The 18149-nt window shown below is 34.6% G+C and overlaps 2 protein-coding genes across 2 annotated transcripts in view; both read right to left on the bottom strand.

The window, feature by feature from the left end:
* Nucleotides 1-18149, bottom strand: part of LOC149570792 (ATP-dependent Clp protease proteolytic subunit 3, chloroplastic-like) — a 111522-nt gene that overhangs the window by 34872 nt on the left and 58501 nt on the right. The window lies entirely within an intron of this gene.
* Nucleotides 1041-17763, bottom strand: LOC149570793 (uncharacterized). The gene is made up of 4 exons (XM_089812273.1): nt 17738-17763; nt 16897-17023; nt 3672-4381; nt 1041-3546 (listed from the first exon to the last, which is right to left on the bottom strand). The coding sequence occupies exons 1-4, from the start codon at nt 17761-17763 to the stop codon at nt 3333-3335; spliced, it is 1077 nt and encodes a 358-aa protein (XP_089668399.1). The 3' UTR covers nt 1041-3332.

Here is an 18149-nt window from a genome sequence, read left to right as displayed (position 1 = left end):
GGAAAGTAGGTAATAATCTCCCATTTTTTATTTTAGCCATTGTTGTAACCTTCTATACCCATGTTGTAGATCTCTAAAATAAACATTGAATTTGTTTCCTTTGTTCCAAGCAATATCCCTCTAAGTTCATTCACTATCACGCTTGAAGTCAAAAAACTAGCAAGCACAAGCAATAGTAACCCTCTTCATAAACTACTTTTAAACTAACATGCAATCATCTGGGTATTCACTGAAATAGAGAAATTTGACACATACAATAGAGAAATTTGACGTAAAACCAAAAAAGGTGAAATGCAATTGAAAGAACTGTCATGCATTGATAAACCCAATAGGTTGGCAGGATTTGGGGAGCTAATACCACTAAAATATCCCAAACTTGGATACTCTCTCAAATTTGATTTGGGTATTTGAACCTTGACATGACTATGTTATAAAACATGCATGTTGCTACATCAAATATCCTGCTATTACAATGCTAGAACATTCATAAATCCTCCTCCAAACCCTATTTAAAACAATAGAAATCTGCTCAATGATGAACCTGAAGTGAGCCCTCCTCTCAAATAGTGTTGGATTTTCATCCAACCTATGAATATCCAAGGGTTTTTGTCCTCGAAATGGTTGCTACTGCCAAACCAACAACAATGGAGAAATTATTGACAGGCATACATCTCATAATAGGATGAGACTCAAAACCCTAATCGAAACTTTTATAAGAATCCCCAACCAAAACACTATCAATTTCCTTGTTCTTGTTTTGTTATTTAGAAATTTAGACAAATAATAATATTTACCTGATTTAATAATTTGCCCCTCTTGTTTTTTATTTAGAAAGACAAATATTAATATTTGCCTCATTTAATAATTTACCCCCATGGCATAGGAAAGACTTAAGTCATAACTTGTGTTCTAAGTTGCGGTTTGTATTTTGATTCGGATGTAGATTTGACATTTGGGTTCAAAATTCGCTCATTTTTTTTGGATTGGGTTCGGATTCGTTTTGGGTTCGTCCTTACAAGAATTTTTTTTTTTTTATATATATGTAAAAATATGTTGCAGCAACTAAATTCTTACACCACTATGCTAATATTAAAGCAAGTTAGCAAAATACACCATAGTTGGAAAACTCGCCAAAGCCAAAAACTCGCCAAGCCCCCAAAAGTTTAATCAGAAAAAACTCAGCGATTTAAAAAAAAACTCAGGAACCTAAAAAACCGCTGAAATTTAATTAGAAAAACATTTTTTTTGCAAAATTTAATGAGAAGATGCATCTAATAAGTTAATTAAAGAGAACACAAAAGAAACAAGTAGAGTTTAGATATATATAAATGCATAAAGAGTACAAAATTGCATTCTCATGTGGAATGCTCATGGCAGGAAGCAAAATTGTAAATAGTTTCAATCTGTCAAACTAGAAGTAAATACTAAATACATCAATAAGCTACACTAGCAAGAAAGCGAGGGGGTCTAGTCCTTGAAGAAGTGCCCCACATTGGGATTGGGCGTGAGCTGCATGACTATGAAGTTTGTGGCTGTGCCTCTTTGCTCAACATCCCTATTGACTAACTCAGCATCCTGGAAGAGGATGTATCTCCTCTTATATGTGGCACTAGTAATGCCTCGTCCTTTGGGCTTGAATCATCATCATCCTCATCCTCAATGTCATCCATTATGAAATGAAAATATGTTCCAACATCCCCCTCCATGGCCTGCCTCTCCAAATTAGCGATCTCATCCGGTGAAAACAATGAACTTGGCTCCTTTGTCGTCCAATCAAAATAAGGATCTATCTCTTCCAAATCAAGTGGACCAGGTAGTGCTGAACTCTATGACCTTTTTATGTGTAACTTAAGATTATAGTGCACATAAGCAAGGTCATTAAGCCATCTTTAAGTCATTTTGTTTCTTTTCTTTGTGTGGATGGACTCAAATAAGCTCCAATTGCACTCACAATGGGATGCACTAAAAGGTTGGCATAGGACTCTGAGAGCAAAATTCTTTATATTGGGGGTGCTTACACCCCAACTTGCCCACTAACTATCTACAAAGCAAAATATAAAAAGTTATAAAGCAATGAAAAAAGATAATCAAAAAACTCAAGTTTGACGCTTTATCTAGTGCTTGAGTAGCTCTTGCTCTCTTTGCTAGCATAAAAGAGAACAAATTACCCCTCAATTCCACATAGACTTGTTGTTTGGTCACAACAAGGTCTCTCTCCGCTTCATTGGATATCATTCTCTTAATGCATTTAGAGAGACCTTCGATGACCTCTCCGTTAGGATCTGCATAGGAATCATCAGCCCTAAAACAAATAGAAAATGATATCAAATCTTACTACACAACCTTAAAAAGTAAAGTAAAATAAAGTCTTAGTAAATCTCAACTTCAAGGACAATCATAGTACCTGAATTTGGGATTGAGGAATTAGCTTGTTGCACGAATGGGTTGGTGGAGCATATTGTCCACCTCCTATCAATTATTTCCAAAATGGGGACAAATCTGAGTCTATCCGCATGATAGTAATTTCTAACAACCTCTTTGGCCTTATCCATGGCCTCATGAAGACCTCCCATTGGGGATTGTTGCCCATCACATATGTGCAAGACTCTAACCAGGGGCATAGACATTTATATTTGAAATTTGAAAAATACAAATTAGTTAATAACATAGTAAGTTATGGATTAATAATGAAACTTGAATCAACTAAAAATATAATGTTTTGATTCTTGAAGTTACCTCCACAGCCTTTGCAAAAAAAATATCATCAAAGACTATCCGTGCCACAGCCTCTCCTTCGGGCTTCTTTGAGTAAGATGAAGCAACCCAATCAGCACACACAAACATTTGTTAAAGAGCCAATATGTGGTCGAGAATACTTTGCAACGTCAAAAATATCATTGCAAACCTTGTCATAGCAAGTCTCACCAAAACTTTGCCTTTAGTGGTCTTTCTCATCAAACTAAGAACCCATGGGTGATTATAGATATATTTGGTGACCCACCTAGCATCTTCCACAACTGGACTCACCCAATTAAGTTTTCCTATGTCCTCCAAAATAAGGTCAAAGACATGTGCTGCACAAGGTGACCAAAAAAGAGTGGGATGCCTCTCTTGGAGGATTCTGCCTAAAAGATTAGTAAAAAATCAATAATTAGTTACAAACCTTCCATATTTACATCAAATCTAAATTGAATAATACCATAGCATTACATTCATGATTCATATTGAACATAAAAAATTAAATTTACCTACTGCCACATATGCTGCTGCATTATCTATAATGATTTGCATCACATTCTCTACTCCCAACTCCGTGACAACATTCTCCCACATTAAAGCAATGTGTGTGTATTTTTCACTTTGTTGGAGGCATCAACAGATTTCCAAAACACCACATTATCTTTGCAAGCAACCAAGAAATTAATAATGGTTCTACTTCTTCCATCTGTCCACCCATCAGATAAAATGGTGCAATCATATTTATTCCACTCTTTCTTTTGGTCTTTTATCAATACTCTTGCCCTACCAACCGCATGGTCAAGCAACCTACAAAATTTAGGTTGAATAAAGTGTTCGTATAAAATAGGAAATAACAATTAAGATTTAAAATATAACAATGAACTGAAGTGAATCACAATTATTTGCAATAACTAAATAGTAAAAATACTAACCTTTCACTCAAATCCTTGCAATAAGACGGCTTGTACCCTTTGCTTGATATTGAAATTGCATTCACCAAATTCAACCAATAGGGACTATCAGCCGCATACATTGAGATAATGTTAAAAAACCAAAAATCAGCTGTTGCAATATCAGTTTGCTCATGCACCTCCTTGTACCATCCAGTGCCCTTTAATGATGGTTGTGATCCCACTATGTTCCTAAACACAAAATAACTCCCTATCCCTGATGCGGATGGTGATGAAGAACTAGGAAATGTAGAAGAAGTGGAACCGGCAAAAGAGACATTTTGTTTGTGGATCCGTGGGCCACAAAGAGATCCCGATATGTTCTCAAGTGCTTCTTCTTCTTCTTCCATATCAAAAGGAGCTTCTTGAAATTCAGCTATGGCTGCCCTCATAGCTAATTTTGCCCTCTCCCTATTCAATTTTTTCTCTTTAGCAATTGCAAGTAGGGCATTGATGAATCTTTTTTCTTCTTTAGTTACCTTGAGACAAAGATTTAAATCATGTTTCTTTATATCTGCAACGTGATATTTGAAGCCGTTTATGCCTCCAAAAATAAGATTTTCACATGGAATGCATATAACCTTCCCAACATCATTTGGAGCTTCATAGGCATACTGCCATGCCTTATCTCTTGTATTTCTAGGCCAAGTGCCTATATATCCAGATAGGGATGGTGTTTGTGGCCACTTTTTCTACGGATTTGTCATGCTTTTTTAATGCCGAACTGCTGCCCTACACATAAATTTATAAAAAAATGAATATACCAAAGTTAGAACTTAGATCTATGAGTATGAACTAAAGTTACTAAACAACTAAATAAACAACTAGGGTTTGTATTTAAAAAATCTTACATACCCTTCCAAAAAAATGTCAAACATAGAGCTGAATGACTTTCAAATGATTCAAACATAGAGCTGAAATGCTTTCAAATGATTTGAACTCATTTATAAGCAACAAGAAAACAACAGAACTATTTTTAAAACTATAAAAACAATCTCAACAAACCTACTTGGGAAAGAGATTTGTCTTCAAAAACCGGTTGGAATCCTCTTCAAATCCACCCAAATCAGCTTTGAATCGCTTGCAATCACCTAAGAATACCTTGGAACCCTTCTTCTCTCCCCTCCTCAAGCCTCTGATCGCACAATACAAACTAGTGTTGAAAAAAGTGAGATTTTCTGCCCTATAGCGCTTTTCCAAACGTGTGGCCAAGTTTTTCTTAAAAACTCACGAGCTTTTGGTAAAAACTCACCGATTTTTCAGTGATTAAATGGCAAGTTTTTTGCTGGAGCGGAGTTATAAAAATGGTGAGTTTCTCTGCCATTTACTCGCCAGCCGAGAAAACTCGGCGATTTTCTACTACTCATTGATTACTCTACGAGTGTGCCAACTATGAAATAAACCACCACATAGATTAACGATTTAGTTCGGATTAACAACTTAGTTCGAATGGCATAAGAAAATGTCAAAATACACCACCATAGCAATGTTTTAGTTAAAAAACAATAATGTCAACATTATTAATCAGTTATATGCAATCAAAAATCATAAAGAAGTCATCATCATTAGGCAGTTGCTTCTAATGCCTAGATAAAAGATTCTAATGTCTGTGTTTTTCCTTGGTGTTTCTGAGAAACAATTCCAATGATTGTCATCGTTTCTATAAGTGCCTGCGATAATTTTCTGTAAGTGCCTAAGTTTTTGCTTGCCAAAACTTGAGCCTGCAAACTTCTGTGTCGTTTTTCAGATTTACTAAACCTGCATCATCTTTTGTTTAGCCTGTTGTCTATTTCTCAATGCCATGTTTTTTAGTTTAGGTTTGATGTTTTAAACTTTATGACAAAAAACATATTAAAAATGGGCAAGTTTAGATTAGGTGACCAAAAAAGATATTAATAAACTTCACTAAACATATAATCACATCACCATCACGGGAAATTCGATCAACATTAGCTGAAAATCATAGAAAATCATTTCCAACTCTGTCGAATTAGTCTAAATTTGGTCAAATTCGCTTACCATTCAACCAAGGTCCTACACATCGCTTTTTCAATGAATTTACCAGTAAAAAATGAATCTACTACAAATTCAAACCGAATTTGAATGTCGAGTGAATCGACTTTCGAATTTGGTGGTCCAGCAACAAATACGGTAACTTAGCTTGAGTTGGCCCCTTTTTACTGATTATCAATGAATAATTAATTATAATTAGCTATAAGTATATCATTTTTCTCCTATTTATTTATTGACCTACCAGACAAAAAGGGGACATTATAGATTCTCAAGAAAAACCTCATCTCCAACCATTGCAAGTTCAAGACCATTTGATACACCATGTCTTGTGATGTTATTATCATCATCTATGATTACAATAAGATCCTAAACCATTGCATCCAAGGCGGCACACTCAAGGGTTACATCCTAAAACATGTTTGCCCCTTCCTTGTAGTGATCCTCCTTACATGACAAAAGATGCAAGTTGGTATGAATGTAAACCAAGTCTTCAACTTTTACTAAGTCTTATCAATTACACCTCACTAAGTGGATAAAGGAGCATGTACTTTGATTTCGTTCGGTAGCAAAAGAACTTGCAACCTAGATACAAATGGAAAACAAAGTAAACAATCTTAAGTACTAAAATGTATAATACAAGTGGTAAACAAAAAACCAAAAAATATTTGCTTGTGAGAGGACCTTCATTGCAAGAGATTGTAGATGCTAAATGGTTGGTCAGAGAGGTACCACAATGTGATAGCTCCCATGTTGTTTTGGTCCTTTATTGCAATTAGACTAAGTTTTGCTCCCGAGGAAAACAAACCAAATTGTATCCTAACTTTTTGTGCAATTCATCATCTTGGAAGAGTCTTTGAAAAGGTTTGTAACACCCATTAGCAACTTCTTCATCAACATATTGTGCTACTCTATTTGGCATAGCAAGTATTTCCTTATTATAGTATCTTGGAGATAGGGCATTTTCAACGAGGTGCAATTGGTGGATCTTTTTCAAATGATGATGAATGATTGTTTCCACCTTATTGCATAAGGTTTCACATTCCATGAGGTCATTGTCATGTGTTTGTGTGCCATGTTTCACCTTCTCTACCATTGTATCCATGCCATTATAGACATCCCCTAAACAAGGTTGATCTATATCAACAACGCGAAGCATAGTAATGATAGCATCAGTGAAATCCAATACAAATTGCACACGAGCCCACTAACTATCACCCAAGACCAATGTCTTGACCTTTTGGGTTCTCTCTAAACTCAAAGCCTTCCATGCACCCCACTAGTTGGAAATAACCATTTGGCTCAATGCCCCTTGCATCTTGACAAGTCATTTTGTAACAATAATATGAAATGCAAATCAGGTCTTAGCAAACTAAGCAAGTTAAGAACAACATTCAATAAATATTAAACAAAGTTGCATATAATTTGATAATTGAAGACTACATAAAATATATTAAAATTAATTAAATTTAGAAATTACAATTTACGTTCAACAACTCTAATTTGAAGAATGATCTGAATATCAATTATGGCATTTGATGGTTCCTCGCAATCATAAGTATATCCTCCCCCTCTTGGCATATTTGTTTTGCCTAGTCTATTATAATTTCGATTTGTTGCGTGACCAAGTTGAGTGAGTGTACAATGTATGGTATCCAAATCACATCGGCACTTAGCCAAAGCACGTGCATCCCTATAATTCTTGGCATTGTCTGTAATCACCTAGACCACCATCTCTATGGCCTTAACGAGAATTATGGAAATGAACTATGCATCTTTCAATGTGCAACTACCTTCAAAAGCATTGTCCCTTTGGGAGACACAGCAATCATATTAATCAATGGTCGATTTTATCTTTCCATCCATCAGATACAATAGAAACACCCAAAGTTATCCAAAAATTTCTAATTGGTTGAAAAGATCTCTCTAAAGAAGTGTACTCTTTTCATAATGGGGCAGTGTGCACCTTTTCATACTCAAGACCTATATAATCAATTGGTGTTTTTCTCTTTTCATAATGGGGCAGTGTGCACCTTTTCATACTCAAGACCTATGTAATCAACTAGTGTTATATTAATGGTTGATAAGTAGGAGATAATTTCCACAGCTAGTCAAATTGTGATATGAATATCAGGATTTAACTATGTGATTTTGAGTCAAACTCGATGACCCATGTTTCATGAGTAGTGATTCAACGTGAATCCATCTCTCATGAGAATAAATGGAACACTTAGCACTCATTGGATCTAAATGGGGTTGCAAGCTTTGGGTTTAATTATGGAGGAAACTTCGTAGTTAAGCGCACTCAGGCTGGAGTAGTACTGGGATGGGTGACCTCCCGGGAAGTCCCGATGCTTCACCCCTGTGAGCATCACCTAGATCCAATGAGTACTAAGTGTTCCATTTATTCTCATGAGAGATGGATTCACGTTGAATCACTACTCATGAAACATGGGTCATCGAGTTTGACTCAAAATCACACAGTTAAATCCTAATATTCATATCACTATATTAATGGTTGCTACCATCTCCTCCTAATATGGTGATCTCGCCAAGTTGAAAAGAAGACCATAGCGTAGAGACAACATGCAATGGCTTGATTAAAAAGTTCTTTTGCCTACATTTTAAATGTCATATCCAATTGATCTCTTTTGTAGACAGTAATTTCTACTTATTTCACTTCCTCTTCCTCTTCTATTTCAGGTACTTGCAGAAATGGATGTTTGGAGGATACAACTGGCTCAATAGGTAATTGCATTTTTTCTTTCTGGACGAAGGTTGATAAGAACTTTGTTTTGATAATCTAACCAATTTATCAATCTCTTCTTGATCTTTATAGATCCTAATATTTGTGCACTAGATGACCTCTAACTATCTTTGTTTTTGCACATTCTCATTCCTTTACCAGAAGGGCCCATTAAATGAAGCTTGACCCGAAAATGAGCTATTGAATGGTTTTTTACTATCACTTATATTACACTTCCAAATATATGAGCCACAAGTTAAAGCCCGTGATATTCTCATGGTGTGTCTCCATAAATGAGATGTTACATCAATTTTGAGTCTATTGACTCCTTGCCCTACCATTGAACTTTGACTACCACTTGCAAACATTCTTGCACAGTACAATCTATTTTCTTGCTATTATAAGAAATTAAATTATTTTAAATTAGAAAAAAACTATATACATCATGATACAAGTGCAGAAAGAGACAAAATATTAAAATACATAGCTACATTTGTTTCTTTATTTCTTAAAAAAAGATGTAACAAACTTGAAATTTTTGTTTCCAAACTTGAAAATCAAAATTTTCATCAAAATCTCAAAAAGAAAAATACTGAAGGACTCAAGAATGGGATCAAATTCTTAACTTAGATACTTAAATCCCGTTTGTGAAAGCTATCTAGTGTCGAGGGAACAATCCTCTTCGAAAATAATCAACTTGCTTTCAAAATGCCAAAGTGGAGACCAAATGAGAAGAAAGCCTAGCTACAAAATGGATGAGATGAAAAAAACATGATTAAAAATTATGCAACGCACATGGTAAAAGGTACTTTCAGTTGTGTCTTTTTTTGCAAAATCACGTCAAATGTCACGTTTGTGTTTTGGCCACAAATGCTCCCAAATGTAAGTAGAGGTAACTCATCCATAGGGAATCTGAGGGCCTGAGATGCACTTCCTATGGGCATCAATAGGGCCTCCGCCTCGCTGAGAATCTACATCCGCATCTAGACCTCCAAGGAGCACATCAACAACTTAGAAATAGATATTAATTATATATTACCATAATATAAATTAAAAATATATTATAATCTACATTAATAAGAATATATAGTGTGATGTCCGTGATATTATTAAATATATAGATTTAATAATTTTGTATATATGACCCCAAAATTAAAGTCATTATCTCTCGGGCCCTTTTTTTTGTCTGTAGCATGTTGATTGTGTTGGGACCTTTTGTAATACTTCGGGAAGTTTCCCCGAAGCGATATATTAGGTTAGTTTGTAGGTTTTAGGTATGCAAAATTAATACTTTTCTTCTATATGCAAACTTCCAATTAAATTTCATTGTCCTACCATTTTGGAGGTGAAAGATTCACCCTATTTGGTATTCGCAATTTTTTGGGGGAGTAACTCCTCACAATATTATGCTCTAACCAGTTGAAGTTCTTGAAATCTGAAATGCTCTCATTATTGAATCTAAATTCGTACTTGTGTTCAACATCTATCAATCTAGAGTTCACTCTTGTGTCAAATTCTATTGATCTGAATATATTCTTGTTCGCCCTAGCCTAGAATCTGTGTTCTCTTTGCATCATAATTCTAGAGTCATTCGCACCGAAGGCAAATCATTAAAGGGGAGTTTGCATCTACAGAAGAACGGTTGAGGTTGTACGGTCGTTGAATCATACCTAGTACAGTCACATTCTAGCTGTAAGTTTCAAAGGGTGTCGGGAGCACTCTATCTTACATCATCCATACATCATGTCATACAGCTACTACTTTGTCATGCTGACATCACTCTCTAACATACGAACCACTGACTTTGTCACACAATCTCTATCATTTCTAATCCTTTCATTCACAATTCTTGTTAGTCATTCAAACACTAAGTTAGTAGGGGGTGGTTGAAGTCATTGTCATACATCAACAACCTTTGCTTTGCAATATGAACCAATGCTACACATTATACGAACCTTTCTCTCAGTATCCACTATATGACATTCTCACCCAGCACGTACTCGTGCAAGAATTTGGTAGTTGACAAGTTGTTGGGATTGGGAATATTACATATATATAATTATGTCTCAAACATTAATACAAACTTGAAAGTAGAACTATAATATAAATAAACAAATGATTTCTTTATTCGAAGATCATCACCATAGCCCCACACGTGTATTGAAAAGAAATTTCGCTAGTTGCTAGAAAGCAAGGGGACTGAATAAACATGATCTGTAGTAGCTTTAAATACCAACTTGATTAGGAATTCATATCTATTGCTATAGTGAACAATCTCTAATGTATGTTGCAAGAAGAATTGTTAAAGAAAATTCATTGTGATATTCACGATGTCATGGAGGAAGGCCAAACACTATTGTACACATCAATTCGCACAATCCAGTGATGAGTCATTTGAGTATCTATCCCCATTAATTGTGTGGAACCTAGGGCCATCTTGTATATCCTTAAAGACTAACGAGTTTAGTGAAGAGATGGTGGTGACATGGGTAGCCCACAAGATAGTTCAAATGTTCTCTAGTTGAAATTCTATATCTATCAAGCACCAATCATCAAATTCTTGAATCGAACAAAGTATTAGCTTTGTCTTGTGGTTCCTCGTGTTTGTACCTTATAGAGGCATTGAGTGTGACAAATAGCCACATGAATGGTCAAGACTAGATAATTGCATAAGTAATATTGTTGATCGTATGAAACCAATGGACCTGTTGGAGAGGAGTTGTTTGGAAAGCTGCAAACCATAGAGGATACAGACATATAGCTGTTAACTCTTCTAATAACTCCATCATATTGCTTTATTTTTAGCAATCTTATTGTAATGCTCAAATAAGCAATAGAAGCAGTTTACAGCACTATTTAACTCGTCTATGACCCATTAGATGAGTTATTATAGTGATTTGACGTAGTAATCTATGGTGCCTCAATTCATTGATCTCAACCCTAGAAGAGTCTATACTTCTCAAAGGGCCTATACTTGTTTGGAGAAGTATTGGTTGTTCAACACAAGTCTCTATTACGATCTCTAGATAGTTTCTATTAATGTCTATTATTATTTAATGGTTATCTATTTGTAATCTAACATAAATATTAGAATGTTTCTAATATTTAGTTAGTTGTTAGTTAACTAATAGCTAGAATAAAATGTTTCTATTCTTTACGATTGATTCCTAAGGAAACATCATTTATTCATTTGTATATATTGATGTATTGATCACTGTAAATAACAAGCAAATATTTTACCATTTACTTTGTAATATGGTATCAGATTAAGTCAATGGGATTTCATAAAAAAATTTGCAGATTTTTTAAGGAAAAATCAAGCCTCTTTTGATTTGAAATTTTTTTCCAAAAATTTGCTTTTCAATTTTAAGAAAAAGATCACTAAAGATATTTTATGAAACTTTTGTGGTTCGTCTTTGAGGATTTTTGCCATAAATCGCAAGCCTAATTAAGTGTTTTGATCTCATGATTTCTTGGTTGTAGCATAAGTCTTTGTTGCATGCTCTTGCATGTGTTGGTTTACCATGTAAAATCTCATGTTTTGTTGCCCTTTAAAAATTCTAGTGGGTTTTCATAAAAATTTCCCTTTAAAAAATTTCTTATGGGTTTCTATAATTTTTCCCTTAAAGTTTTATGACTCTGTGATTCGGAAAGTTGTGTGGGATTCCTTTGTGGGTTTTAAAAAATTTCTTCAAAAACTATCTAGTGGGTTTTACCGTTTTTCCTCAAAAATGAAGCTTTGTATTCGCTTATCCATGTCTCAGATTCTGTTTGGTTTTGATTAATTTCTCACCTCAAAAATCATTTTGCCTTTTGATCAATTTTTCACCTCCAAAATTGTGTTGGGTTTTCGTCAATTTTTCTCCTCAAAAATCATGTTTTTTTACAATATGTTTTGAGGTATCATGCCCATATGCAAAGATTGGAGGGTTTGTGGATTTTTCCTCAAAATCAAGCTCGTTGTTCATGTTGGTTCCCAAAACCACAGATTAGAAATCCAAGAGCTTGCTACTTCTCCAATAGGATTCCACAACTAGTTCTAGCCAATAAACAAGAATCGCCTTGATTCCCCTACACTTCAGGCTTTGGTACACCTAAGCGGGTGGACCTTCTTGAACTTGATCACTTGGTTTAGAGCTTTTTTGAAGCAAATTTAAGCTATGGAGTTCTTTGACTAGCAAGGTCCTTGAATTCAATGAAACTGAAACTAGAAGCCGGATAATGGTTGAATGATTTGTATAATTGAATAATAATTAGTTTGATGCTTGTAGGAAGGAAGTTACAGATTTTCTAACTTCAATAATAAAAAGACCAGTGCCTTTGCTCATCCGCACAATAGAGTCAACTTCGATGAATTTTCACGTACAACTTCATAAAGTTCTTATGCACTTGAACTGCCAACAATTTAATAATCAAGATGTGACAGACCAAATAGTCCAGATTGAGCTTTAACTCCTTTGGTAAGGAGAGAAACTAGACACAGATATGGAAATGATTTAATATTTCACAAAATTTGCGATGATCAAATTTAAAATGCTGAATGACCATGTCCACTTATCCGACGTTTAAATTGTATACAGAATTCCAAAAAATAATTACAAAGGACAATTCATCTGCAGTTTAAATCTCCATGCCATTTAAAAAATAAACAGAAGACTTTATTTTATCATTAAAATAAAATAACTGAATTTATATCACAAGTCATATTGAGCCCTTATTCCTCCATATAGGTAGGTATTAAATACTTCTTCAGAATATATGAACGCTTTCGAATATGTCATTATGACCTCCTTTTATATCCTTATTATATTAAGGATGTGACTTTTCAAAGTCAAGGGACATATTACTTGAAAATAATTACACCCTTTCAATAATAATTCCTTCTAATTTAACCACACCTTCTATATTCTTGGCAATGATAATATTATTTGATGCCCTTTGTATATTTAAAAAATACATTTCTAAAACATTATCGGTACTTCCCATCCCTTACACCTTCTTGCCAATAAATATCTTTTTATTTTGGCACTGCCGTATGATGTTATTTACACGGTGGGTGTCTGTGTGAGCAATGGCACCTTGGGACTTGTATGACGCCCATGTTGATCATTACCAATGTTGCCTATTGAAGACCAAATTAATTGATATTTTCCACTGTCTTGCTGCTTTGCAAGATGCAATCATTTGTTCAAGAGAATCTAAACACATCACTCGACACGTTTTGTCCACCATACAATCACTTGCTTCCATTCCTCTATTGTCATATATTGTCAACAACTAGGATGGCAATTTGTTGTTAATTCTTTATTTTAATTAATCAAGCCCTCTTTCATGGCACATGCTCTATTTTGTAAACAGTGATATGAAGAATCTTCTAGATATGTATCTTTGTTTTTATTCCCTCCTGTCACTAGATCTGTTTTCATTCGATTCATGAATTGTTCTTCATCACTCATATCCCTTAGAGGTGGTAACATCTCCATGCTCATATGTCAAAGACGTATCATTTCAAAAATACATTGCTCCCAATATCATATGTGCATCCCCTCAATATGTTCGACAACATATGTTTGATTTGAATATTTGATTTGTGTTGAGTAATCCAGTAGTGGATTATCATGGGACTCATGGCATAGGGAAATGTCTGGTTATGTGCTCAACAAGATTTATAACATGAAGTCACCATATATCAATTCTTCAAACATCAGTTCTGAGTCTGGCTATATACCTTTCATATTATGATGTAACGTCATTGACTTTAATATCAATTTTCTTCAGAACTCTAGTGCTGTTTTTGATTTCATCTTCATAATCAATGTATCTTAGTTTCATTTACTTTGACTAAAACAAGCCTTCGTCAATGTATGTTATCTGTTAATTATACTCTTATGATTACCAATTTGATCTGTAGTTTGGCTCCACATCATAGGATCCATTGCAACTGCAACTGACATCCTCAAGATGGTTGGGACAAGTCTGGAAGGGAGTAGCATACATGTCATGAGACTTGTATTTGTGCTTACTGATTACAGAGCCTGAGACATTTTCAACAGATTTGTTTTGTTCTTTAGTTGTAATATTTTTACTTTATTTGATGAGAATACTTCTCTTGGCTACATTAATCATCCTGTTGCAGATCTTCCATTTTGCTTTTCCTCAACCACTCAAGCTTTAGCATCATTGTATTCATACATTTCTCATTATATCGATGTGCTTTTGCTAGTATGATATGCTGCATCCTTCTTTTATCTCTGTTTCTTACCAAATGAATTAAATATGCATGTCAATGTTTTATGCTGAATTGCTAGTGAAGCATGTCTCCCTGACAAACTGGTTCACTGTATAATATCAGTTTGGATATGTGTCTGTCAACTCTTGTCATGAGCACCAATAGATAATGATTGCCTTAGCCTGTATCTCTTTTAACATTATAAGAGAAGTTACTGTGTTGGTATGTATCAACGATCACCCTTCATCATGTCATTTCTTCAGAACAGTCAACACTTAATCAGTAACACCTTTCAAGATGTCCTATGTCTGGTCACTGATCTTCTGTTGTATAATATTGAGAAGTTCCTCATAAGAAGCTCTAATCTCCCTTGTCTTGTCAATAGACAAAACACTCTGTTCTTGAACTTGCCTTATAAGAACATATTATATCCACTCATTGTGGAGGATGCGTAATGAAAATTCTTTAGATCATTAGCATTGATGTGCAGCATGTTTGCTCAAATGGAGGCCCAAAAAATAGGGTTCCATCAGTTCACAATGCTTGTTTCTGCCTCCAGGGGGAGAGCAGCTTCATTATCCAACATCACATTGGATATTTTTGAGATGATTTCAGGTCAGCTGTTTTGCTGATTCGAAGAGGGTTAGTGGCAGGCTCTTGTCTCTTGTTGTAAAGCATTCTGAAGAAGGGGACACCATTCTTTGTCTATTTCTAGATGGATTTTGGTTTTTTGGTCATTTACATTTTGCAGATCCAGGAAGGGTCTTAGCAGCAGCAAAATGTTTCGAAAAATGTGACCAAACGAAAACTGTTAGACAATGACCATTAAGGGAAGGTATTAGAATATTATAATGTTTCTTTAATGGTCATCTTAGTTAGTCTTTAGTTTCTATTTCTATCTTTAGTTCAAGATTGTTTCTATTAGAAATATCGTCTTTGTAAATCTATTAAGGAGCTTTCATCTCTTTTGTTTAATACAACTACAGCAAAATCAATAATAGATGTTTCTATTATTGTCTATTATTATTTAATGGCTATCAATTTGTAGTCTATAGTAAATATTAGAATGTTTCTAATATTTAGTTAGTTGTTAGTTAATTGATAGCTAGAATAGAATGTTTCTATTCTTTAAGATTGTTTTCTCAGGAGATGTCATTTATTTGTTTGCATATATTGAGCTATTGATCACTATTAATAACAAGCAAATATTTTACCAATTAATTCATAATAGTCTCAATGGGCAAGAATTAGCGCAATCTCAAAAGGGGACATTAATTTCTTGCTTATCCACAAAATATAAGGTGCCACTTCAGTGCAACTCTGCCACCCAAATTAGATCTAACTGCCAGGCATGCATTTAACATGTTTTCTCTCGTTACTAAAGCAACCAGCCAAGCTTGGTTCCAACTTAACCATTCATGTTTTTTTATCTTGTACCTAATTGAATCAATAGAGAAGACAACCTTACATATAGCATATCGTAAAAATTAATAGTACGCGATATTTTAATATTCTATTAACTAATAGGATACAAATTACAAAGAGGCTTATCTCCTTATATAGAGATTGAGAATGCCTGCAAGAGGATAAACATGGCATAACATCCCACATTAAATTAACTCAAAAAACAATACAAAAAACAGTTGCCACTAATGTGACTTTATTACAACTATAAGCCTTATCTCTGATTATTATTTAATGGTATTTTAATACCTCCCTTAAGGCGTACTTTACTGAAAACAAAACATATCAAACTAAGAACACCCCAAACCATGAAATTGTCATACTTCATAAGCTTTTCTTTAAAAACAAACAATACGCCAAGTAAAACTCCATCAAGCTCCCTCAAACTTTTATAAAAGTATAAAACGTTAAGTTAAATCCCAAGTACTCAAAATACCACCTCCACAATCTCCCAACTAAGCATGGACAACAATCCATGCGGAGCTACACTTGTTGAGCTCCATCAAATTGTCTAATCCCAAGATCCACAGAATCTCAAGCTAACTAGGCAACCATCTATTTTGATTTTTGTCTATACTAGCTCCTACTCGTCTTCAAAGAACTCTACTCCTTTAAATTCCATAAAATAGAAACCTCTAATTCATTTCAGAACATCTCCTTTAAGTTTATAATTCCAAGCTATGTTGCCCATCTCCTTGCAATAGTAGCATTCATCCTCTATTGTCCTTATTAGATCTACTATTTGAGAACAATGCTACCTCAGCTTGAGGATCATATGCTGTATCTCTTGCAAGAGTTCTCTTTTGTTTAAGTAGGAGACCAGAAATCATATCTTCCAAAAAATTTAGCAGAAAGTTGACCTGACCAAAAGTAAAGATGACATTGCTGATTTTGAAAAAAAGCTAAATTAAAATAGTTTTAGAATGCTCATCATCAACTGGAGCATTAACTACTGCTACTTGTCAAAATGGAAATCTCTAATTGTTCACTTTGCTAGACATATTGACTCTATCATGATATAGAACATGAAAAATTGAAACTTTAAAGAGAATTTTGCATTGACTGCTACAACATTAAGACAATTATTACCAGCATTGAATATTTATCACCAGTTGTTATCTATAGGTTCATACGTTGCTGCCATACATTTCCAGATTTTATAATAAAAGCTTGAGAGCCTCCGGTTATAAATGTTTAATGAAAGCATTGTACATATTTAAATATTATGCTCAATAAGAATCATTGCAGCTCAATTTCATTTCTAGAATATTTTATATTTGCAATGTTATTATATCTTGCTTGGCAAATAGTATATTTTTTAATTTAAAATTGCAAATCAAAAACACAAACATATGCAAGTTGGAAGTTAGATAACCTATATGATTTGCTGTCAGTAAAAACTATATTATAGCCGGCAGGATTAGTTAGTGTCTGAAAGGTTGCATGACAGTTGAGTCACCCCTTCGGGAAGTATATGTAAATCGTCCAAATGGAAGTATGGATCATCATTGTAACTGTAATTGCATATCTGCTTATATGAATAAAGTATCTTGTTCTGTGTTACATTTTAGTCTCTTAATGTGATAAATATTCATTTACCTTGAACGGTAAACATTTGGCGCCATTGCCAATCTAACCTAGTACAAAAGATTCATTGTGAAGATTAATGCCGAATTTTCTCAATAAAGATCGAAATAAAATAAAAGACAAGGATGATGTACGCACACCACGGAAAGCATTAATGTTCACACAACAGACAAAGCAAAGGTAGAAGTTTCAATAGCTCGTTGACGGGCGCCGAAGTGGTGAAGGAGCTCGGACCGACGGAGTGCATTCACCTGGCAGACCGAGGAGTGTCGAGGGCAAAAGTTTCAACAGCTCACTGACGGGCACCAAAGTGGTGAAAGAGCATGGACCAACAGAGTGCATTCACCTAGCAAACCGAGGAGTGTCGAGGACTTGCTTGAGGAGATGCGACCAAGATTGAATTTGTTAGAAGAGACAAGAGAGG

Source organism: Cupressus sempervirens, chromosome 2, assembly GCF_028749045.1.
Source record: "Cupressus sempervirens isolate cs-2001-9-10 chromosome 2, ASM2874904v1, whole genome shotgun sequence".
Taxonomy (NCBI): domain Eukaryota; kingdom Viridiplantae; phylum Streptophyta; class Pinopsida; order Cupressales; family Cupressaceae; genus Cupressus; species Cupressus sempervirens.
Note: the sequence above shows the minus strand (reverse complement) of the source record. Positions and strands in the feature narration are given on the sequence as shown.

Excerpts from the sequence above, each read along its gene's own strand:
- LOC149570793 (XM_089812273.1), bottom strand. The coding sequence starts at position 17,763 with ATGGCGCCAAATGTTTACCGTTCAAG. Across the intron at positions 17,024-17,737 it reads CCAAATGTTTACCGTTCAAG|CAATGTCATCTTTACTTTTG; the intron begins GTAAATGAATAT and ends TTTCAAAATCAG. Across the intron at positions 3,547-3,671 it reads TGCAAGGATTTGAGTGAAAG|GTTGCTTGACCATGCGGTTG; the intron begins GTTAGTATTTTT and ends TAAATTTTGTAG.